The sequence below is a fragment of the Barbatula barbatula genome (genome assembly GCF_947034865.1).
Source record: "Barbatula barbatula genome assembly, chromosome: 24".
In the NCBI taxonomy this organism is placed as follows: Eukaryota; Metazoa; Chordata; class Actinopteri; order Cypriniformes; family Nemacheilidae; genus Barbatula; species Barbatula barbatula.
In genome coordinates, this window is record NC_136787.1 from 5,915,688 (window position 1) to 5,940,197 (window position 24,510).

General features: G+C 39.9%; 2 protein-coding genes across 2 annotated transcripts in view; both read left to right on the top strand.

Moving 5' to 3' along the window:
- exd3 (exonuclease 3'-5' domain containing 3) overlaps positions 1-7,324 on the top strand; it is a 36,441-nt gene extending 29,117 nt beyond the window's left edge. The window contains exons 19-20 of the mRNA XM_079448386.1: positions 6,323-6,389; positions 6,573-7,324. Of these exons, the coding sequence (XP_079304512.1) occupies positions 6,323-6,389; positions 6,573-6,907 (402 nt within the window). The 3' untranslated portion in view covers positions 6,908-7,324. The remainder of the gene's footprint in view (positions 1-6,322; positions 6,390-6,572) is intronic.
- A 2,950-nt stretch (positions 7,325-10,274) lies between these two features.
- Positions 10,275-13,495, top strand: nrarpa (NOTCH regulated ankyrin repeat protein a). Its single transcript, XM_079449490.1, has 2 exons — positions 10,275-10,394; positions 10,474-13,495. The coding sequence occupies exon 2, from the start codon at positions 10,811-10,813 to the stop codon at positions 11,147-11,149; it is 339 nt and encodes a 112-aa protein (XP_079305616.1). The 5' UTR covers positions 10,275-10,394; positions 10,474-10,810; the 3' UTR covers positions 11,150-13,495.
- Positions 13,496-24,510: the final 11,015 nt, after the last annotated feature.

Here is a 24,510-nt window from a genome sequence, read left to right on the forward strand (position 1 = left end):
GATAGGAAAAAACCACATTGAGTTACAGTGGGTGTGGTGGGAAGACTGCACGACATGACAACCTTGCCCATGGTTTTTCTCTCTCTTTCTCTTTCCTTTTTCTCCTTTTATATGCATGAGTTCATCTGTGCTCAGAAGGCGCTCAATATTTGTCAGGGTTTGCGTTATCCACTAATGGGAGAGTTTTCTAGCTTCTACTGACAGCTAACCCTAACTAATATCTGATCAATTGGTTTGAGTTTTTTTGGTACAGCATAAGGTCTGTATATCTGCTCTAGTTTGGCTTTGTTAGTACTTTCCCCTTGCAAGAGCTTAATATACAAATAATATGCAAAGAAAAAACCTATTACTAAATTATTTAATCGACCCAATTGTTTAATTAATATGTTATTAAAACAAATCAAAACAGTAACACTACGATAGGGTTCCATTTGTTAACATTAATTAACTACAGTAGCTAACTTAACATTCTGTCATCATTTATTCTCTCTCTTGTCATTTCAAACCTTTAAAATGTCTTCTGTGTTCTGCAGAAGAAAGAAAATCATAAAGAATGTTGTTAACTGGCCCCCATTCACTTGCATTAGTTTTGTGTCCATACAAAATAAGAAATGGGTGATGCACCGTTTGGTTACCAACTTTCTTCAAAATATATTTTTGTGCTCTGTGGAAAAAAGAAAGTCAAACAATTTTATTTTTGGATAAGCTATCACTTTAATGTTCATGCAGTTAAGGGTAATTTTAGCATCTAATTCAAAAATCCAAAGTCGCATCTTTCACAATTAATAAAAAAATTAACATCTGTAGTTGTATTAAAATTTATTGTTTTTAACTAATTATTTATTGGGTAAATCAATATTATTGAATTGTACATCAAATGTTTTTTCACTCAAATATCAAAATGAATTAAAATAGTTCAATTAAATTAAATTAAATTATGAAACTGGCTTAAAAACCTATTTAAATAAGTACAAAAATGGAATCAAATGTTTTTATACGAAAACTGTTTACTCGTATGAACATTTGGGAATGATTTGAGTGACGACACAATATAACAGGGGCCATTGAGTCTGGATGTACAAAAGAACCGATTCAAGAAGAATTCAAGAAAAGAAGTTAAACTTACCAACTTTTTATCAACCTTTAAGTTACATTTTAGGTTTCACAATCAAAATATTGTTGTCTTAGTTCCTTCCTATGCACAAGGTGTTACACGTGGACCAGACAAATGAATACTGGAAGGTTTATAGACAAATAGAAACGCACATAACATCACTGCAATGTGTGTTAATTTACACCTCAACAAAATAATGTTAAGAACATATATTTTACACCTCTGTAAGTAGAAGCTCGCTTCCGCCAAGTTCCTCTCCAACATACTCAATGGCATTTGCCTCTGGAAGTATGTAAGAGTCGTCGATCTGACCGCCTGACACGAAAGAATGAAGAATGAGCTAGAAGAAAAAAGCTATGAACCATTCTTGTTTTCAGGGCTCGTAGTGGGACTATTATCCCCCTATTTGAGCAGTGCTAAAGAGCTCAGCACTGTGACGGGAGCAAGTATCAATAGGGTGGGTGGAAAGGCTAGCTTTACAGAGGCCAAGGTACCACCACAAAGCCCCCAGTGCCCCCCTGAGCCCTGCAGCTAAAGCCCACACAAAGAGTCTCCTCACTGGCCATTATTCTCCAGGTCCTGTGGTTCTGCAGAACTCTCTACAGTCCCACCCCCCCCTCTCGTCCAGTGCTGCCAAGAAGCTCTCTGGGTGTGCAGAGTTGTTCCAAGACCAACAGAGAAGCTTTTCCCCCACACATGTATGTCATAGGAAATCAAGAATGTGTGCGTTGACTGTGTCCTGTCCGTCTGGTTCATCTCTCGGGGCAGTGAACGGACCATTAGCGCTGACAATAACGCTAATCTAAAACACCTCGAGGCGGGGTCACTCTAGAGAGAAGGGTCAGGACTGATGAGCTTTCCACTAATGCCTCAAGTAAACGAGCAGTCTCGCATGTATTACCTCCAAGAGAACTCCACTTTGGCTGTTGTTCTCGGTGTCTTTTGACGTAATAGAAGCAACTTTGAGAATGTAGCTTCTACAGCTAATCGTTGTTTTATAAAATAGACTACACTGGCCAGCTTCAAAGTAATGTTAAGTGTTAACTTTTATTGTTTAGAGGTAGCTCACGAGATTGGCTAGACTTCACATTTGTGTTCATCCGCGTTTTGCTATATGTTCTCAGTGTTGTTTTGTTATTTTCAATTATTAAAATATATTTTACGGTATATAGCAGTTTTATTTTATACAATTTTTACATATTTCTTTAAATGGTTTACAAAGTGAAATGACAGAAATAGACTGCAAATGTACAAACCGGTTGTAAAACAACTTGAAAATCTAATTTTACATTATAAAATGGTTTACAGTATTTTTCTGGCGTCCTGTTGCCGGAAAATATCATTTTACAGTTTTTTCCTGTATGGATTTGGGTAAACTTTATGAGAAACTTTTGATTTCATATTGAAATCTATACTAATATAGACTTTTGCTTATTTTGTAGATATTTCTCTTAAAAAAGAACCAAAGCAAACATTTAATTTTATCCCATTTACGTCAAGGATAATAAACTTGGGAGTCTTATTTTTTTAATTATATTAATATCAGTTTTAATTGAACTCATTTGTATTCATTCAGATTCCAGTATTTGTAGAATGTAAAAAAGGCGTATAAAACTGCCAGTGCAAGCTTTACTGTTCTAAAAACAGCTGAGATATTAAACAATGTAGCTGTGTTACTAGTTTTAGTAATGTACACTCTCTAAATTACAATAATGTTTCATTTGTTAACATAAGTTAAGTATATATTAACGACAGTTAAGTAACTAACGATAAACCGCACGTTTACAGAATTTATTTATTTCATGTAGTTGAAGTTAATTTTCAGTATTAACTAGTAGATAAAGCCTGCCTGAAAAGTCGCTAACACATTGGGGGTGCTGGGGTGGGAAGGCAAAAACTCGTTCTAAGTAAAGTAGAATGTACCTCTAAATCGACCAAGGTTTATTCAAAAAGTCGCCAGATTTGTCGCAAGTCACTACGGGAGTTTGAAATGGGGCTTAATATGGCTACAAAGTGTCTAAATTGGCAACACTGAGTAGATTGAATAAAATTACGATAAAGTATTTATTAGAGAAATAAACTATTTTATTTTAGTTTAATAGACAAAAAATTGCTGTGTTGTTTCTAACTCATGGTTAAGTAAAATATGGACAAAACTAGTTGTTGCTTTTTGCAACTTATAATAAACCAAAATAAATTCATTTGTAAATGTTAATGATGTAAAACATTAATTTGTAACTGTAATAAACTTTTATATGGAGTTATATCTGCATAATTTAAGAGTGAGGTTAAACTAATGACAGCCAAATTTTTTGTCTCCACATGTATAAAATACTGTCTACATGATAATGTTGTTGGCTTCCCAAGCTTGCTATAAATGTGTCAAGAGGTTTGCATTGCCAACCATGCTCTTCTGTTCCCACGCTTACCTGCCTCTCTCTCAGTTTGAATCATAGCACTTTCCCCTTATTGGTCAGCCAGCTGTCATGTGACCCAGCCACAATACAAGTCCGCTGCCTGTATGCAGTCCGGTTTCCAGATTTTCCCATGGGAGCGGCGGTGAGTGAGTGAGAGAACAGAGTGTCGAAATGAAAATGTTCCCTCCACTCCCTACCCCCACTTCTATATCTCGAGTCTGCCTTTTCTCAGGCCCATCGCGCTAATTGGAAATGCTTTTAGCTTGTTGGAGGCTCACATTGGCCTCCTGTAGAGGTGGGGTCTGGGGTACTTATCTCCAACACTGTGCTTTTGTGCTGTAGGTACAGTAGCTTGTCAGCACATGTGTAGGCATAACAATGCAAAGTTGTTATGGCTAAGCTCACCGGTAGCTACATTTCTAAAACATGCGATTGGTACTTGTATGTGCAAAACCCATAAGCACAGTGCTTGGGTGGTTGCCAAAGTAGTGGCTTGCTGATGTGTTGCCAGGTGGTTGCTAGGGTGTTCTGGGTGGTTACTTGATAGTTACTTTCTGGTTCCCAAGTTTTTTTTTAGGGGAGCTCATAGATGTGGGTTGGGACCCCTTTAATTGTCGGCTAGTTTTTTATCCGTCGTCTGATAACTTGTACGATTTGATTGCTCATAGATGTATAGTTACATAGATGCCTGGTTGACTGCTTGGACGCGTAGATGCGTCCGCCCATTTGGAATGGTCCAAATATCGATTGCTGTCACTCACTGTAAATATCAATGAGTTTTCCAAGACGCTAGAAAACACAGCTTCTAGTTATTAAAAACGGCAAGCTTTAAGTTCCTAAAATAAAAAATAACATTTCACAGGTGAGAATGTGTTGGTCTGTGTTTTTACGTATACTAACTCCATATTACAGTTCTCTCTCTAGTGTTCACACACCATGCAAAAATGGGGGGGACTTGCATGCAGCGACCTATGTGGCATCTGTGTGTACATATCTGTGTCATTGCTTCCAAAAGTAAATGTGATTGTGCGCAGCATTGCCTTATAGCCAATTCACAACATTAGGGAAACGTTAGGAAAAATTGCTAAGCATCACAACCTTGTAATCTAGCAAAAGTGACTTTAAACCAAAGACAAGGTCGTCTTGATGCCAACACTCTTCAAAAGTGAATGTTGTTGACTTTGTATCTGGCAGTCAATAGTAAAATCATAGCTAGACCTGTAACAGCACCTGGCTCCTACATAGGGCATCGACATATTTGGTCTCGTCACGCTCTCCTTTACTCATGTGTTTACACACGAGGGAAAGATTGTGTATGCGGTTTTGGAGGCAAACACAGATGGAGAGGGCCGTGCAGAGTACAGTTGGTCTGCAGAGACGGTGGAGCAGGTTTTGACTTGCTTGTGCATGGGAAACTGAAGAGCTGAGTAGATAGTTGCCGGTGTGTTTGTGCGGTGTGTGGGAAGGGATCACTCAAGGTGAAATGGAGAGAGCGTGAGAGTGAACAGTCTGGGGTTGCAAAGGGCACCTGTGTCGTTCTCTCATACACACACACACACACCTCACTTTTGACTGAACCTTTGTGTGTGTGTGTGTGTGAACTTCAAATCCTCACGTTTCAACATCCATATGTTTAAAATGCAAAACTTTGAATAATAATTTTTATAAATTCCTGACATATTAAGAATTATAATAATGTTCAAAAACGTTACAAAGCAGTGGACTTTAAAATAATGGTTTTATATATATTTAATTATTACTTTTTTTATTTGATCACCAAAGGACAAATTAAAAAACATATTATAGATGGAGAGCTGTTTCTTTACATGGTTTCCACAGCATTTCCTGAGAAGGGAATTTCGAAAACCAATGAAATGCAGAAGTGACCGTGTTGAATGACTAAATAAATGGTCAGTGTCCTACTGTGGATGGTGTTGCTGAGGTGGAGATTGAGTTTAGAGACGAGGCTTTTAGCGCCCATGTGAAAGGAATCGGTTCCACACTGAGGAAGAGACAGATACCACACTGAGGTGCGAATTCAAGAGAAGAGACGCAGACTATTAACTTCACACCTTTGCTGTGTCACTGGAGCGGAGTTGTGTAAAATGGACAGAAAACGAACCCTCTCTCTTTCTCACAACAGGTAGTGGTCTAGCTTTTATTGGAACTAGTAACTTTGTTTTAGCACCTAATGTATTATTGCTCCTGTGTATGTGTGTACGCACACATATATATATATACACACGCGCACACACACACACACACACACATATATACATACACACACAAATAGTAATCATTTGCGACAAAATAAGTTACAGAATTTGGAGATACAATTATGTTGACTGAAAAACTAAGAATAAATAACATTTTTAATATGAAATGCTATATTATTTATTATCCACCGTGTAATCATCCTTTTCTGGGCTGCGATTTTGTTTCATTATTGAGTACAACACATGGTCAAAACATTTATTTACACTTGATTTTTGTTTGTAATTAATATATTGGCACGATTATATTTTTGTGTACCAAAATATTTTGAAACAATACTCTTAAATCACCAGAAACATTTTAGTGAAATGACACTAAACTTTTAGATTGTGTACATTATATTTACTTGTACTTTGTATATTTTAATTATATGCTTATATTTATGTTTTATATCATTTATATTATGCTGCCCCTTTTTGTTTTAGTCCTGATTTAACATCTTGTTGTTGAGTCTATTTACACGTTGTCATAACACTTGATTACATAGAAATGTGTTTTTTCTGACACCTGTTTCAAGGCCTGTAATTGTGACGAGTACCTGAAGCTGCCTAGAGAGGATATGACACGTATGATGAAAGAAAGAGGTGGGTATTTGTTTCCCATTTGTTTCAGTTTCAGTATGACAGCTGAATGCACACGATTTAAAACATACTCACAACAATCTACAGACTTCGCAACAGTATGTAATCTTTGCCATCAGATGGTATCTTAAAGCCTTTCTTCCCCCATGCCTTAATCTCTGTTTACATATTCTTCCTCTTAAAAAGGTCTTCTTCAAGACATTGTACCCAAACAGGATGATTGCGTGCCACAGGCTGAGACACAAGCAGATTATAATAGCTGGAGACCCCCAGAGGGCCCAGAGTTCACCCCTCGTTGCCGCTGGGCCCCACATACCGCCCTGGACCCCCAGACCCTCAAATTCCCCAGCGGGGCTGAAGTTCAGATCGAGACGGTGCCCCCGGGACTCCTTTCACGGATTTCAGTTTACTTCATCTGCACCGGCTGTGGAAAGGTGTTCTGGGAAGGGACCCACTTTGACCGAGTGCTGTCGCAGTTCCAAGAGGTCTTGCATATTGAAGACAGGGCCAAAAATGCATGAGATCGACCTGGAGAGATTCCTAGTGTAATGCTCTAAATGTTGATGTTCAATTTTCACAGTGACAACCTCAGATTTGGGTTATTTTTATGCTTTTTATGAAGTCATTTTTATATGCAATTCTTCATTTCTCAGTGGTACGAGCGCCATAAAATGGTTTTTATTAAAATATTTTATGCAAACAACAACATTTTTCATTTTCACTAACAATGCGATACAGTTTTAGAAAACTTGTTCTAATCTCTTCCAGTTGTCTAAAACCAAAAACTTGTTTGCTTGATATTGTTTGTTTAGTCTTCAAGTCATTGTGTAAATCTGTCAAAACAACAAAACTTCTCCCATTTTCGTTTAAAATTGTTAAGGATGATCTGCTTTCCAAGTCCAATAAAACACTCTCAAACAGAGCAACCTGTGTCCTTTATATTTGTGCTCCCTGATTATAAATATCAAAGTGTTCAGTGTAACTGTAGCTCTTGGTGTTTGCATTTGCCGGAGATAATGCGGTCTCCATGCAGTAGGAGCTCTGCCTAACTCTGCTCGGGCTGCCCCGACTCTTCTGCAGTTCTGTTATTCGATACTAGCTCTTTCTTTGCTGGGAAGAAAAGCTCGCCTCTTTCCCACGCTCCTTGAACACGTGGTACTGTGGCTGAATTGGACTCGGAAGGCCCTCCCTCTATTGAGACGTCATGCTAGCTCCACAGAATCCCCGGCCCGTGACTCAGGGGCCTCAGCCCGCTCTCTCCCCCCTCAACTCAACTGTCTGGCTCAGGCGCCAAAACCTAGCGGAGGGGCTGGCTGATCTCCCACTTCATGGTCCAATCGAGTAAAAATGCCTTCACATCGTGCACAGCTATGAAACGGCAAATATGTTTACCTTTCGCGCATTCCGTAGGTGTTAAGAGATTTAGGTCCCAGAGAACGACTTGCAAACTCTGTTATTTATGACACTTATTAATCTTTAATAACACGTGCAGTCGCTGACATTGGGAGGAGTTTTTACTTCGCCTCTGCATAACTTTTGCTCACTCTCACCGGGTTGGGTTTCTGATAAATGTGACCTGGTGGCTTGGACCCGGGCGGAATGATACATTCCTGTTAAATACTGTACATTTGACGTTCAGCAAACACCCTGCGGGCTAATCTCAGATTTCCCTCAATTAGCACCTGTCTGAGGTCTCATTATGACTATCGCTCTGATGTCAACTTAACCAACTGTTGTATATAATTGAAGGTATCATTTATGTGGCACACAATTGTTTGATACATTTTGGGGGGAATAAACTACAATTTGGGGAAAATATTACATTTATTCAAAGCAGTTGTTAGTGCATGTACGAAGCTGCTTATAACAATCTATGGATGTTGTTCTTTTAACATTTGACAACCAGATGGTCTCACTTTTATCATTAACACCTGACAAACTTCTTTCAAAACATTCCAAGCATCTCGTGCATCTTTTACATGTAGGTACATTTTACAAAGCATATTACGTACTAGAAATTGTGCAAATAACCTGCTTAAGATAACCGCCCACTGGAAAAGGTTCTTCGTTTTCTCAAGTATTTTCCAAATGGCTAGTGCATGGACACATCTTTCTGATTAGCCAACAGATGTGCAGACATAGCTCTACCCTGGCAGGTCTTAAAGAACACTTCTGTTCCACACATGGCTGACAACCAGCACTTTTCCTTCAAATGATGGGAACGTTTTTTTCTCTCAGAATGAAATTACTTTGAAAAATAACTTCAGAGCATTATTGAAATCTGGTACATTTTGGAACCTTGAAATGGATTATTCACACCTGACCTCCAAGAGATATTAAAGATGGATATAGGTTTGAAGGGAAGACACTTGTTAAGATAAGTTACTACAAATATTTAAGAATGCGGATGGGTTATTTCCACATGTTAACCCAGTATTTGCGTGAACTTCATCTCCATGTATGTTCATTTATGATGTGACATGTTCCATGTGCAAAACTTATGTTAACAGGAGAACTATGGGTTACAAATGATGAAGAAAATGATGTAAAGTTGAAATATAGCTATTACTATAAATTACACAGTTACATTTTAATATTGTAAGTTGGTATGTGTGGTTATTGTTTAATAGATCGCATAAATAGAGTAATAAGAATGGAATCGAAAAGACATCGCTTAGTAAGTCGCTTTGGATAAAACTTTTACAGTGACGTCAGTAATACCAGTTCACTTATTTCAACACGCACTGAGTCGTAAAATTACTGTAATCGCAGAGATTCAACTCAAACCATGTTTATAAGTTACGTCTTAAAATGAACCATTTCCACAATGACTGGAAAAAATATGTTGAAGGTTAAAGAACGAATATTTTGATTCGTATATTTGGTTTCGATGTGATCTGTCAAACGCGCTATCTTGTCTCACGCAGTCTGAGCCATTTGCAAAAGTGCCTTTACTGTCGGACAAAGCCGTTATAAAGTCAAACAGTTTGGTAGATCAAATAGTTCAAACGGAGCAAACGGTTGCACAGTTTTCTGCGTGTGTGGCTTTACACGCCAAACTGCGGGTTGCGAGGATGGGCGAGAGCGCTGCGCAGAATTTGCATTCGTCCGGTTCCCACGGTACAGCTGCTATGCCTGTCACTCGAGTTCCGGCTTTGCGCATGTGCGGACCAGTCTGAAACGATCGTTTGACTTCAGCGCGCATGCGTGACGCAGAGAATGCGGTGCGCTCGAGCCCGACGCACACCTCTGTAGAGGCGCACAGGAAGTCGTACAGGCGTTTCATCACGTCTTATTGCTTATCACCTAAAACGATCTGAAGAAAACATCAACATTGATCATAAATCATTATTTATCATAAACGAGTGTTTTGCATCCTCACTGTGAACAGGGTTTAATGTGCACAATACGTATTTTATCCAAGAGTTCAGGCAGCAATAATACAGGTGCTAATGCCAAATAACTAGTTTCAACAAAAGCCAGAACAACACCTGTGGAGAGAAAAATGTACAATGTTGTGTACAAATAAAACGCAACCATTGCATTGATGATAGCAAAATAGTGAATATAAAGAATTTTTATTGTTTTTTAATAATCTATTTTGGTGTTTTTAGCTACTTTATATCCGTAAAACATTCAACTTCTACGTGCGTGTCTTTAACTTTACACCCGTTTGTCACGTAACTGTTATTAAAAACGTGCATGACTTGCTATTTTAAAGAGCGTATTAACGCAAGTAGCACGTTTGGCCAGTTAACCACGCCCCGTTCTCTCTTTTAACGTTGGAACACGCCCCCAAGCCAACCCCGCAGCCTATCAGTTTCGCCCGACCCCGCCCATTTAACAATGCGTGATTCTATAGAGACGCATTGTTATGCAAAACAGTCCGTGTAAAATATCCCCCTGGCAACGCAGTCCTGGGCAGAGAGTCACCGGGACCGCTCGACGGACGCACACCAGCGGGCACTTTTCGTTCGAGTCACGTCTACCCGTCCAAACGGTCCAGAGGCAAGTACCAAATCTCTCCTCGTTTAACGTTATATTTAACGTGTAACCGTCACGTAAACAGCGCCTGTGTTTGTTTCAGTCGCCCTTGCCGAGTAAAGTTCAGCGGGACGCGAGAGACGCATTTACCTCACACGTCTTCACGCATAACGGCCCCCCGATGCGCTCGACCGGAGATACGGCCGTTCACGCGCCTCCTCTCTCACGGTAAAATCACACCGTTCTGCCATAACCTGGTCCCGCCGCCGAGAGAGAAAAAGACACGGGAGACCTGTGGATCATTCAAACGCTTTCCACGTTAGGTCTTTGGATATACTAGCCGTTTGTACACGCCGAGCGTGTCGTTTACGTGCCCCTTTTGGAATCCAGTGCATAAAGCGCTCGAGTCGGTCGTAAAGCAGAAGGCTGCGCGGAGCATCATGAGCCAGGGGGATATAGCGACGTGCTCGGCTCCTCAGAGAGTCTTCCAGGAGGCGGTGAAGAAAGGCAACACGAAAGAGCTCCATTCACTGCTGCAGAACATGACCAACTGCGAGTTTAACGTCAACTCCTTCGGGCCCGAGGGACAGACGGCGCTGCATCAGTCGGTCATCGACGGAAACCTGGAGCTGGTGAAACTGCTGGTGAAATTCGGAGCCGACATTCGGCTGGCGAACCGGGAGGGCTGGAGCGCGTTACACATCGCGGCTTTCGGAGGACATCAAGACATCGTGTTATACCTCATCACTAAGGCCAAGTACTCGTCCGGCGCGCGGTGATCCGAGCCGCCGGCGGGTAAAGACTCGAGGAAACATCGGGCTCGTTCCGTTCCTGTCGCCGAGTTCCCTTGTACCTTAAACCAAATGAGGGGGTCGCAGCCTGTGTGGTCAACCGTGGCTCGGTGGAACCGAAACGCGCGTTGGTACTATAGCTTTTCTTGAATGTGGATCTGGAGATATATCAACACGGCACTCGACGCTGTGTCCGAATGCTGGAATATTGGAAAAGCGGCGAACTCCAGAATAAGGGCCATCCTCTGTTTCGGCTAAACACCGTCTTTTAATGCGAACCCTGAGTCGTTCCATCAGTCCAATCCCGCTTCACGCGGCGGCGTTTGCGGTCAATGCGACGTAACAATGACTTATTCGTGAGTACTGTACACATAGCTTTACTGTGTCTTTCTGTAAGTAGTCCATTGCGCTCTTCCTTCACCCAGCAGATGGCTTTTACGCAGCTTTCAGGCCAGTGCGACCCGCGTCTTTGGTTAACGTGTTACTAAAAACCGCTGCTTTCGCTTTTTTTGTATCAAAACGTCAGGAAAGTCGCATTTGGGACACACTTTATAATCTTCTTCAGTATTTGTATTAACACCCCGGTTATCACTGTGAATACAGGCCGGGTTTGTTTTTTATTTATGAAGGTACAGTGAGATGCATTTAAATTATGTTGTGGTTATTTGTAAGAATATAGCCTATGTGTGAAAGTATGTAGGGTGACCTAAAGCTGCTTCGGACTCGTTACAGGCTAAACTGTCCCGTGTGGAGATTCCGCGCCCCACGTGTACATCACAACCTCCTTTTTTCCCGGGAAAAGCGTCACCTGCGACTTATTTCTGATTCTCTGTATCAGCTACCTCGACGTGAAAGTATTCAACATTTCAGATGCTCTCTTTCTAAAGCCTTCTCTTCTTTCAGCGCTCAGAAGATTGTTGGTCAACAATATTGAACTTTTGATCTTCACCCGGGACAATTTATCTCCAGCGACCAAAACGAGATCAATCGGTTATTCGAAACGCGGTGAATTTGTTTTTTCTTTTTCACTTGCCAAGCATGGTTGAGACATTATAAATGTTTTCTTTCAGCCGCTTAGGCGCATTTCTGTTTTTGTTGCCGATGTTGGTTACAGAAAGGGGAGTGCATCGCATGACTATTAAATGCAGGGAGTTTTGTTGCACATTAACGTGGAGCCTTTCACGCCCCCTAGTGCCTGGTCGGGTAACTGCAGGAGGCTGAGGCTTACCAATAGTTACTACTGAGCAGGACTTTATGGACATTATTGTAAAGAAGACTATGGCTTCTGTTGCAGGAGACAACCACAGACCGCCTGCTGCCTTTAAGAGTCATGGCACCTGATGTTTATTTCAATGCTGCTTTTATGTAAGTTTTTTCTCTCTTTTATTTTGATACAATGGCCAACGGTGAGTGAATGAGGACAAGTATCAATTAGATTCAGTCTTATTGTGAGAAGCACTGCGAGTCTGCTCGTAAATGTATATGCATGTGTGCGTGTGTGTGTGTGTGTGTGTGTGTACTCTCGCATAAACGCCACATTTAAACTGGCAAACAATGCAAACTAGGAACTCCTCGTACACCTGGAGACACGACAGATGTGATTCTCACGATCAGCGAATAGATCGGTATAGGCAAAACAAATATGCATCGCTTGTCTTAAACTTGATATTTTTACTCTTGTTGAAAATATTGCACTGATGACTGTTGTTCATTCGTCGACATTTTATTTTTTCTAAATGGAAAAAGGAACACAACAAAATACTATTGTATAAAAAAGCTCCAGGTTATTTTGTCTCTTGTTTGTGCGTCACATTGTATAACATCACGTTCGCAAAGATTTTTTTATCTCTCTGAACGGGTGTATGTGTATACATATATAAATATATGGATATAGATGCTGATATCTCAGAGCACTTTCTTATTTGAAGTGCTCTCCTCCTGATTTTAATAAAGGGGAATAATACTTGTGATGGTAAGATCATTGTAACGAAATAAATTGCACGATGTATAGTTGTTTTAGCCCCCTTTTTGTCATAACATTTATGGCATGGGCGTTAAATGACTGGATAGGTGTAAATGAATGAGCAAAAGTTCGGATGTATAGTTTTTTTGGTTTCTTTCTTTTTTTTGTGGACCAAGTTATCTTGCGTCTTGAACAAAAGTTGTATGTGTGTTGCGAATGCTCTTTTGTGCTTTTCTTTATTTTTGTTTGTGCGTCTTATGTCTGTGTGTCGGTTTTTGTAACACTGTGATTCACGTGTGGTGAGAAAATGAGTGCTGTAATTATTTTGTATGTGCGTGTGTTCATGCCAGTAAAGAAATCATTAAACCTTCTTCAATGTGTGGTTGTGAAAGTTTCTCTTCCTCTCATTCTCTCTCGGTTTAGTTTAGGCCTCCTCTCTTCTCTGGGCCAACCTGACCCCAGTTTCCATTCTCTCCTTTTTTGTCATTCACTTGGCCTGGTCCTTTCATATGCTGGATAAAAGAGCGCAGGGGGTTGTGGGTAATTTTGTTTTAAAGACAGATCCCCTCCCTGAATGTTTGTGTGGGTTTTATGTTACAACTATGTGCACGGAGAAGCTCTCTGGCCTTCTGTTCTGCAGAGGACTGATAGTGTTTCCTCATATTTCTCAGTCTGCAATAGAGGAGAACCCAACATGATTCTCATCAAATCTGTTAAAACACACATACTTCCCCACTTATGTGTTCATATTTTTTCCATATTATAAAATAATAATCATCACATCAAAATGATGAAATAAAACAAAGGGAACTGTGGAAATTATGTTGCAACTGAAATAAATAAATGAATGAAATAAAACGTGTTATATTTTATCATATTAAATGTTTGACTAGAGTTTGCAGAAATGTTTTCTTGTTCATTTTATCAAGCAGCTTCTTAAGGTCTCACACTGAAATAGGAGTTCCCTATCTATTCTGTACCCTTCCTGGCTGCTCTTTCTTCATTATTCAGTCAAAGTCATCCATTTAAAAAAAACTATTAAATAAGATGTTTAAAAAAACATGTTTGTTTGCAAAATTATATTTTTGTCTATAAATCAAATCTCATTTAAGCATACACTTTCAGATCAAACGTTTTTTTAAATAATGAGATTCAGACCGGTAAAGTTTCTTCTGGCCTCCCAGAATATTCATGTTATGATGTTGACTGTAAATCAAGACCACGTGTACGATTTCTCTGTTGCATTGAAGACATTTCAGTACTGCCACAAATGAGTTCCTGCAATAAATCAAAAGCCGCATTTTCAACATCCCAAGATTGCATTGTTAACACAAGCCGCAACACAACACGTGGAAAGTGTTTTGCACGATCGCTGTTGTCTACAGGTTGACAGAGCTTACTGCGTGCTTTTGAAGACAACCCTCACTAGAAGACTGACCTCAATGGCATCCTTCTCTCTTTCCACCCCCTCTATGCCCCCCTCCATCCCCCGGGCAGGATGTTATTGTTGAGCTGGATTTCCATTGTCCGGCGGCTGAGTTGGCCACCGTCCCAGAGTGCAACAGAGAGGCCCCCTAATAGATTCTTCATGTGCCTGGGTCCCGACACACATCATTGCAGGAATTTGGAAATGATTTTAGCAGAGTCCCGTCGCTCTTCGTGTTAACCTTCCCCCACTACCAGCTACACAGGGAGGGAGGGACGGCGTGAACCCAATGTGAAAAAGAATTTTGTGAATGTACTTCAGAGAGAGAAGGAAACATGCTCCTCTACTAGTGCTGAGAATGTGAAGTGGAGCCTTTGAGTTGGATCCCTTTTGTTTGTAGTCGGGTGCGCAGGAATGTTTCGTTTTCCCGTACCTTTAGAGCTTTGGAAAGTCATCAAGTGTTCCACAGATCAAAAACTCGTTTTCCCGCACGGACAGATTCTTGTCAGAGGCTTCACATACTTTGGCATGTCGTTCTCAAAGGCCTACAACTTTGTTTGTGCCAGCACAAGTATACACATGCAGGGAAAAACATTGCGGCTGTGTTCACCTCAAAAGAGGAACATTGCTGCTGGACGGGAATGAAGATAAACGGCTGTTCCACGGGCTTGGTCATGACCACAAATATTACAATGGTAAAAAGTGACATTCTGACACAGTAAAGTCGAATAAATGCACTCATCGTTGGTGGGAAAAGAGTTATAGTCAATAACATATGGGAAATATTTGCATTATACACTGTATGTATGTCCTTTAGGACAATTCACAGTTTTTTATAGTACCATGATTTTTGCCATACCGTATATGGCAAATGATAGTATATTATGTGTTTATATATGGGTAGTTGACGGATACATATCATAGTTTTATCCTACGGTGTGACATAGCAACATTTAGATAACAAACGTAATTTTACGTTGTAAAGTATTATCAATATTTATATTTATCATATAAAAAAGCATAAGAGAGATTGATCTTCATTGTTATTTATTTCTACATTTTTGCTATCATTTATCCAAGCCTTGCATTTGGTTTTGTGGCAATACATTTGACTTGGAAATGGATAATTCACCCAAAAATAAAAGTTCTGTCATCATTCGTCCGTCACCATTCCTGTCAAACAGGTTTGGAATGACACGAGGGTGAATAAATGATGAATACATTTTTATTTTGGGGTAAACTACTCATTCAATTGAGCAACAAAATAAAAAGAATCCCTGAAACGTACTGTATTTACACGACTCTATTACATGTATTCTTTTTATTTAGCCAAAAAAGACAATTCTGTTATTATTTACTCATCCTCAGGTGTTTCCAAACCTGTACAAATGCCTTTATTCTGTTCAAACATATATTTTGAACAATGTGGAGAACCAAACAGGTCCGGGGCACCATAGTAGTACATATATTCTCCTAATGTCAATTGTGTCCCAGAACTGTTTGGTTACAAACTTTCTTCCCAATATCAACAACAGAATACAGTTTTTTTGGTTGAACTATCTCTTTATTTAACAAACAAGGTGCAAGAAAATGGTAAAAACCTACAGAGGAATGTAAAATGTTGACAAGATGTCAAATGTTTGTTAGTTACTTGTTGTCCAAATTGCGTCGTCCTAATTCTACAAAGTGTTTAAAACATGATCCAGAATTACAAAATAATGTTAATACGAAACGTGTGGTCTTTAACACAAGAGATTCCCTCTCTATGCGTGTTTTCAAACCATGAAAAGTGAGAGGAAATACAGAAAGAGTGCGAGACAGGTGGCTAGTCCCGTCTTATCCTCCTCTCCTGTTTGAACTCTCTTTCATTCTTTCGCTCTCCTCTGGGGTTTTTTCAAGCACGCAGTGACAAGCGCATTCATTTTCTGACTCTATTCTTTCGCTCTCCTCTTTTTGTGTCCAGCCTGCTGGATTCTGCTTCATCGCTATTCAGCTCCCAGACGGACCACCATTGATTAGAGACCTCCACCCCCCAACAGCGCCCCTCTAAAACATACTGACACACACACCCACCATCTCCACCTCACACACCCTGCACTCAGCAGCTGCTATGCTAATGAAGCTCAGCAATAAAGAGATGACAAGAGATGGTAGAATGAGAGATTCATAGAACCGAATCATAATAGTGAATCTTCATAGCCAACAGCGCAGAGATGGCAGAGCAATGCGAGACGGAGAGATATTAGAAAAACGCACAATAGTGGCCAAAACTGGTGTTCGACTTAGTTAGGACATATGACATCTTTGTTAAAATACAAGGATGCTAACATTTACATTTTGTAATTGTAATACAATAAATAACTTAAAAGTTTGGTTATGTTGCGCCATACACATCATATTTTGATAGTTTAAACTAATCTGAGGTCGTATTAAAACACATATTGTACAAATAGTCAATGAAAGAATGCATTATTGAAAAGCATTTGAGAACACCAGCTGACAGGCAAACTTTACTTGGCCTCGTGTTTGAAACAAATCTCTAACGTTTCTCTATACTTGGTGGCGTGGTCTGTGACTATTTAAACAATTCTCGGTGGTTTTCTATCCATAAAATGAAAGTCAATGGGGGTCATTGTTGTTGGATTATCAACTCTTTAAAACAATTCTTTTGTGATATAGAAGAAAGAAAGTCATGCCGGTTTGGATTGACATGAGGTGAGTAAATAATGGAAGAAGTTATTAAACTATACCCTGGTTGTTTTCCAAGCAACACATGAAACCACATTAAAGGTCCAGTGTAACAAATTGTGTGGCATCTTCCGAATTGCAACCAACGGCTGACTCCACCCCTCCCTTTTGAAGCGCTACGGTGGCTGACAGAGAAACTAAGATGTTGTCACTTTTTCCGGAGATACCATGTTTACGAAATGCGCTCTATGGAGCAGTTTGTCCGTTTAGGGCTACTGTAGAAACAACACGGTGAACTTCATGAAAGCCGACCTTTCGCGCGTATGTAGATAGAAATAGCTCATAAAACATAACGCTTCATTATGTAAGATCTTTATACACCTCTGAAGACATACTTATGTATATTATATTGCACTTCGGTCAATAGATCCTCCAAAAAATGAAACATTGGACCTTAAGGTAAACAATAACGTTCAGCTGTTCAGGACCTTAGTGTGAAGATGACAGTAAATGTAGATTTGGCTTGTAAAACCAATATAACTGTCCATTAGAAAGTGGTCATTATATAAAATATTTCACTATGAAAGTCACCATGATATTGAGGATGATTACTGATATTGTGTTAATGCAACACATACTACTATGCCTATTTTAAAGCAGTAATAGTTGTTTTCAGTTCTACCAATGTAGAATAACACCATCCAATACCACGTATTCTGACTTTTTCTATTTTCTAACTATGTTTAAACGAATGTAAAGCTCATTTGCAACAATGCAAAATTGTGAAAAGTGCTATATAAATAAAATAAAATTGAATTGGCCTATCACAATCAACTATTTATATTACTAACTTAATTACCCCGTCTTTATGCCGAATTAGCAGCAGTTTCAGCTGGACAATGTTGCAGTGTTGTCAGGATGCATTAAATGAACCTACATTGAAATAAATCTGTAATCTTTGATTATTCCATCAAGCATATCTTCTTTACAACAGGAAACAGTTAATGCAGATCCAGTTTGTACAATCAGATTTATTACATTAACCCTACAGCATTGTGTATGAAGTGCAAGGAATGCACTGTGCTGTTATACTACTTTTGCACCACATTATCATAAGTGTTTTTTGTTAAAGCAAGAGTCAATCTCAGAAATGACTCCTAATCTTAAATATTATATTTAGGCATATCTCGTTGTGCATGCTTTGTGGGATGAGCCTCAAATCGTGAGTTTTGGCAACTGTTACGTTTCTAAGCAATTGTAGGTCTACAAATCTGCAATAACAATAGACCAAATTGGACTAAAAGGCACATAAATCTGGTAAGACCTTCATAAGGGTGTGATAGCATTGCATAGAGAAACATGCAAGAAGTAGAACAGAGAAGTAAACCAACATGTAAACAAAGGCGAACAAAAATGAGGAGGGGAGCACAAGCGCTTTGGAGGACGATAGAGGATGAATATGGTTATGTGTATATGGAGCAGGCAGCTGGGGAGAGGCCCCCGTTCTCCTCGCTCCTGCTCAGCTATTTAGACGTGTCCCTGAGCGGCGTGACCCAATGGCCTGCAGGGCGGGGCCACCCATGTGACATCTGCCTTTTCGCGCGAGGGAGCGCCCATATGGAGCATACAGGCATTAACGCACACGCGCGTACGCAAACATATAAGCGGCCCTGGCCTTGTCACATCGCTGTACACTCCTTCTGTCTGAACCTTTTGTTCCGCCACTGTGCATCTCACTCACCCATGTTTGCCTCATTCCTGCACAGACCATAAAGAGGGAGGGTGTGTGTGTGTGTGTTGAGGAGGGACAATCTGGTCAGCGACGAATCTGTGCAGAAGGTTGCGAGTCCAGGCGGGCACACACGCACACACACACATACATACGCAGAGCTGAGGTTAGGGAGCAGTGGGGTCAGACTTTCTCTTTTCTACACATGTTCAGGTCTCTGTAACCTGAGGGCGTTGATGTCACCCAGCTGGATGCTCGATGGGAGTGTCGCCCGTGTCTGGGTTTGTCTTCAAGAGGACGACGTAAGCAGTTTGACAGATGAAGTTTTTCACCGTAAACACTATCAACGAACCAAAAGAATCTAGTAAACACGCTGTGTAAACTTTATCTGGTACTTCCGCTTTTGCACTGACCCGTGAATAAGATCGCAAACCGTCCGGCTTGTTGAGAAAAGGTGTGCCATTACTTTTTAACTAAGCGATTGTTATATTCGCCTAGTGGAAAACAAAAGAGGCAGAAATCTAAAATTTCCATTGAATGAGGGACTTTTAGGAATAAGTCTGTTACAAACAGAACGACAGATTTCTTAATTTAAGGATCTTATCTTTTGACTTGCAAGTAAGCAACTATTCAGAATTTGCCTGCAATGCCCAAACAGCCACCTACTACAAATGAACCGAAATGAGCGCATTAAACACTGCCTAAACTTTCTAAAAGCAACAAAGGATACTTTTTTGCCTAATCCTTGAGCAACTTGTTGCCAACAATCTAATCGTTATTCAGATTGTTTTATAACCCTTTTTACAGCTGACGATAAACCAACATTGCACCAGTTCTCCTTCCAACTGTAATCAGGACAACAACTGGGCAACAAACCTCTTGACCACAGTGTCACCACATTCATGTATTCTATTGACTTTATGATCATTCGATGTGACCACGTACATGTCAAAACACTTGATCGTGTTCACCAGTTCCACTTCTGCTTGTTGACTGCACGCTATGTGTGTCACCTCAACACTCCGGCTCTTGTTTGTGTGTAAGTGCCTTTACGTACGTATGTCTGGCTATGCTGTTACTCCTTTCGGGATACACAAGTGTGAGTGTTCGCCTGAGACTGATGGTGGGGAATAAAGCCCTGGTTGTTTGCAGTGAAACTATGGGTTGTAAGTGAGTGGGGAGATGCATTTATGTTTGACTGGGTAGGCTGAATGGGACTATTCAGCAAACCCCCCAAACTGCAACCCTCTTTTCTCTCCATTGTCATCCCCTCTTCTCCCTCCTGCCCCATACAGCCCAAGTCACAGCGAGAGAGAGAGAGAGAGAGAGAGAGAGAGAGAGAGAGAGAGAGAGAGAGGAGAATGAGATGTCTGGGTGGAAGTGAGAAGTGGGGGTTGGGGTGAACGAGGAAAAACCAAATAGGGACAAAAAGGGTAAAAACGGCAGAAATCTGTGATGCCCCTTCTGAAGACCACAAACTTCACTGTTGTGAAAGGTGTACCCCAGGTGTATGTCTTGGAACCTTTTTCCAATTCAATTTTATTTAGTGTTTTTTACAATTTACGATTTGCATTGTTCAAAACAGACAGTACATTTAGACAGTAAAGAGGTATAATTATATAAGAGACAATGAAACATTCAATGAATGAGCATGATATTTGATGATGAGAATATATGATACTTATGTTATTGGTTACATGACTGATTCAGTTGTTTTTTTATTTTTCAAATTTGTTTAACTTACTTAAAAAAAATTACTAATTCAAAAGAATGTTTTTTATACATACAGAGCTATAGTGAGCGTCTGTGCTAGTTATCATCTCCTAGTCTATTTTTTACAAGTATTTTAATTATTTGGTGGAGACATTTGGCAGAGAAAGTATGATCTTATCAACATGTATAGACACTTAAACACGTTTGGAGCTGACAAGGACTTAAGCACTTCTGTTTTGACTGCCGCGGTATTGCAGGATGCAGTATGTACAGTGGCAACAACATGTGTTTGCATACTTAACTGAATCTTCTGGCCTTACACCTTTTCAACACTACCTACGCTACTCAATATTATACAATGTCACATTTCTGAGCGAGTGCACTGTTCATTTGTGTGCCAGAATGAATATGTCTCACTCATGTTGGCAATGTGAAACAGGTGCAACAGTGATCTTATAAAAGTTTCAACACTGTACAGATTAAATATGTTTGTCATTTGTCAACCACAAATTGAACACTTTGACTTTTTCATATTCAACATATCACAAACTATTCAGAGAAATAAATCCACACCTAACCCCACCATTAAGCACTTACACAATCCTTCCAAATTAAATAGATAACATTAAAACAAAAATAATTCTATGTGAAATTCGTCCCATGTTCAGATGCCTGTCTGATAGTGTCCCTACTCCATACATTGCCAAGTTATTGTTTAATAAAAGAAACAGTCTCAAATGACAGGAAGGGCAAACCTAGTCAGGAAGAGGGCATTGCTTTGATGATATTCGAGGGACGTGTTTAACAAAGTTAATCCCAACTTTTCCTGAGATCTTTATTAAGTACACAAGCTGACAAATGATCAGTCGGTGTCTTTGCTTTTCCTGTGGTCACAGTCTGGCTCATGGTCAGGAAAGAGACATAAAAGCAATCCAAGCACTCAGGGTTTGTTATTTTCTTGCTTTCACTTTGCAAAAGACAGAAGGTGTGATTTATCTCTGGTCATTCTTATTGTCGTGACTAGACGATGAAAACGTTAAATATTTTTCCATTGGGTATGAAGGCATTTTTATTTTAAACATTTTATGAGCCAACATCTCAATAGTTATTCATTTTAAAGAAGAATAAGATACAATTATACTTCACCTTAAGAAAGACAACAGGGTTGACTGAAGCAGACCTGGCATTAAAATGCTGTGCTTAAAGCTGCTTAAATGTACAACTTAAATACGTTTTGTTTATGAATAGCTGCCCTTCAATGCCATACAAAACAGGGTTGACATTTTTACATCATAAAACAACATCTTCAAATTATGGAATAGATTTTTTCATTTTAAAAATATAACAGTAACAGAGTTGACACACAATATGCAGACTTAATGGTGTTTTAAGTTTACATTATGCCAAATAAAATCACATGCTTTCCGTATATACATACTACATAGGCTACTGTGTGTTCATCTAAATGTTTTTATTTGTTGATCAGAGAAATGTCTATGTAACCTCGTATTATACGTTTAACACATTGTAAAGGTTATTTTGTTTATATACAGTATGAACATATGGTATACTAATGGCCCGTACAATGAGCCTGTAATGACATGGTCCGCATTGACACAGAGGAACTGGCTTAAGGGTGTGCGTGCCATTGAGACCATGGGTTCATCGGCTCCTTCTGTGGGAAAGTCTGGGTGCGACTGGATGCATGTTTGAAAATGTATATGTGTGTAACCATCTGTATACGGTGAAGGAGAAGTGAACCTTCGTGCCTGAGCTGACTCACTTTGATCCTGTTCAGTGGTCTGAAACCGTTTTCCTGAGCTGCCAACAGACACGAGACATGCACACACAGAAACACACAACATCGCCTCTATTCATATTGACACACCAGACGTCTTCCCACGAAGAATCTCTGCAAACCGGCCGCAGTCGCACATACACACGCACACATATTACTCAATGTATCCTTCATTCAGGCAGACCGCTGTGGGAAACATGTACATCAAAGGTTTGCTGGAACTCCACAGCTGGGAGATTCATCTCGGTTCGTGACTCAACACGTGAATAGTAAGAAAGCTCAATGATGTGTAAACACCTCTCAGCTGTGCCAAGGTGCTTTACTCATCCGGCATTAGCGGTAAACTAGATTCCCAAGAAAATGTGAGCGGTAAATCGTGCAAAACTCAATGTCTTGATTTTAGAGCGTGATTTTAGAACGCAAGGTTGTGGGTTCGATCCCAGGGGATAGCAGATACCTATGTAAAATGTATAGGATAATGAAATGTAAGTCGCTTTGGATAAAATGTAAATGTACAAGAGAAGTCTCGCTACTCTATACCCCTTACCAGGTGGTCGCACGGAGACCCAAGTTCAAATACTTTAGCGTCTGTGATATTCTTGTCCTGTGGCATGGATTTCGAACGATTTTTCACATATTGTACTGTTTGCCAGATACAAATAATGTCATCATAATAATGTCACAGCGCCTTGCAAAAGTATTCATCCCCTTCATTATATACACATTTTGTTATGCTGTTACCATTATCTTAAACTAGTTCTAGAATCTACAGTCCATGCACAATAATAACAAAACGAAAACAGATTTGTGAAAGCTTTGCAAATTTATTAAAAATTTAAAACGAAAGGACATTGCATAAGTAGTCATACCCTTAACTTAAAAGATGGTTAAAGCACCTTTACAGACTCGAATCCTTTTGGGTTTGATGTGCAAAGCTTTTAAAAAAATGTTCTGCTATTCTTCTCCTCAGATCCTCTGTAACTCTGTCAGGTTGGATGGAGATCATCAGCAGACCGATATTTTCGGGGTTCGACAGAGATGTTCATTTGGGTTCAAGCTCAAGCGCTAGCCGGGCCACTCAAGGACATAGACGGCGTTGTCCTTAAGCCACACTTGCATCGTTTTAGCTGTGTGCTTAGGATCGTTGTCATGTTGGAGAATGAACCTTCTGCCCTGTCCGAGGTTCTGAGCTAGGTTTTCATGATCATTATCTCTGCATTCTGTGCCGTTGAGCTTTTCATCTCTGACAAATGCCCCAGTCCCTGCAGCTGAAAGACAACCCCAAATCATGATGCTGTTTCCCCAACACCTTACGATTGAGATGGTGTTGTACAGGCGTTGAGCAGTGCCTGGTTTTCTCCAGACATGATGCACGAAACTGAGGTTCATCCGACCAGAGAATCTTGTTTCTGAGTTTGAAAGATTTGTTTAAAGGTAGGTTTTGCATATTTCAAGGTTTTGTGTGTCTTCACTGGGCAAAGTTTGGAGTCTGGCCACTTGGCCATAAAGCCCAGATTGGTGGACTGTTGCAGTGATGTTTGTCCTTCTGTAAGTTTCTACCATCTCCATATATGATCATGGAGCTCAACCAGAGTGATCATCAGTTTCTCGGTCAACGCTCTAGCCAAGACTCTTCTCCATCGATGGCTCAGTTTTGACAGGAGGTCAGCTCAAGTAAGAGATATGGTGGTTCCAAACCTCTTTCATTAAGCATTAATGGAGGCTACACAGGCAGTTCTTTTGACCTCATATCTTGGTTTTTACTTTCATATGCATTACTTTTATTGAGCGGTATTACCTCTCCAAATCATATTTATTCAATTGAATTTGCCACAGGTAGAAACATCAACAAGGAAAACGAGTGCTTCGGTTTTAAATTTCAAGTGTCCCAGAAAAGGGTATGAATTCTTATGCAATGTACTTATTTCAGTTTTTAATTTTGAATAAATTTGCAATGTTGTCACAAACCTGTTTTTTGTTCTGTCTTGATAGTGCATGATCGTAGATTAAGCATTTTTTATTTATTGATTTT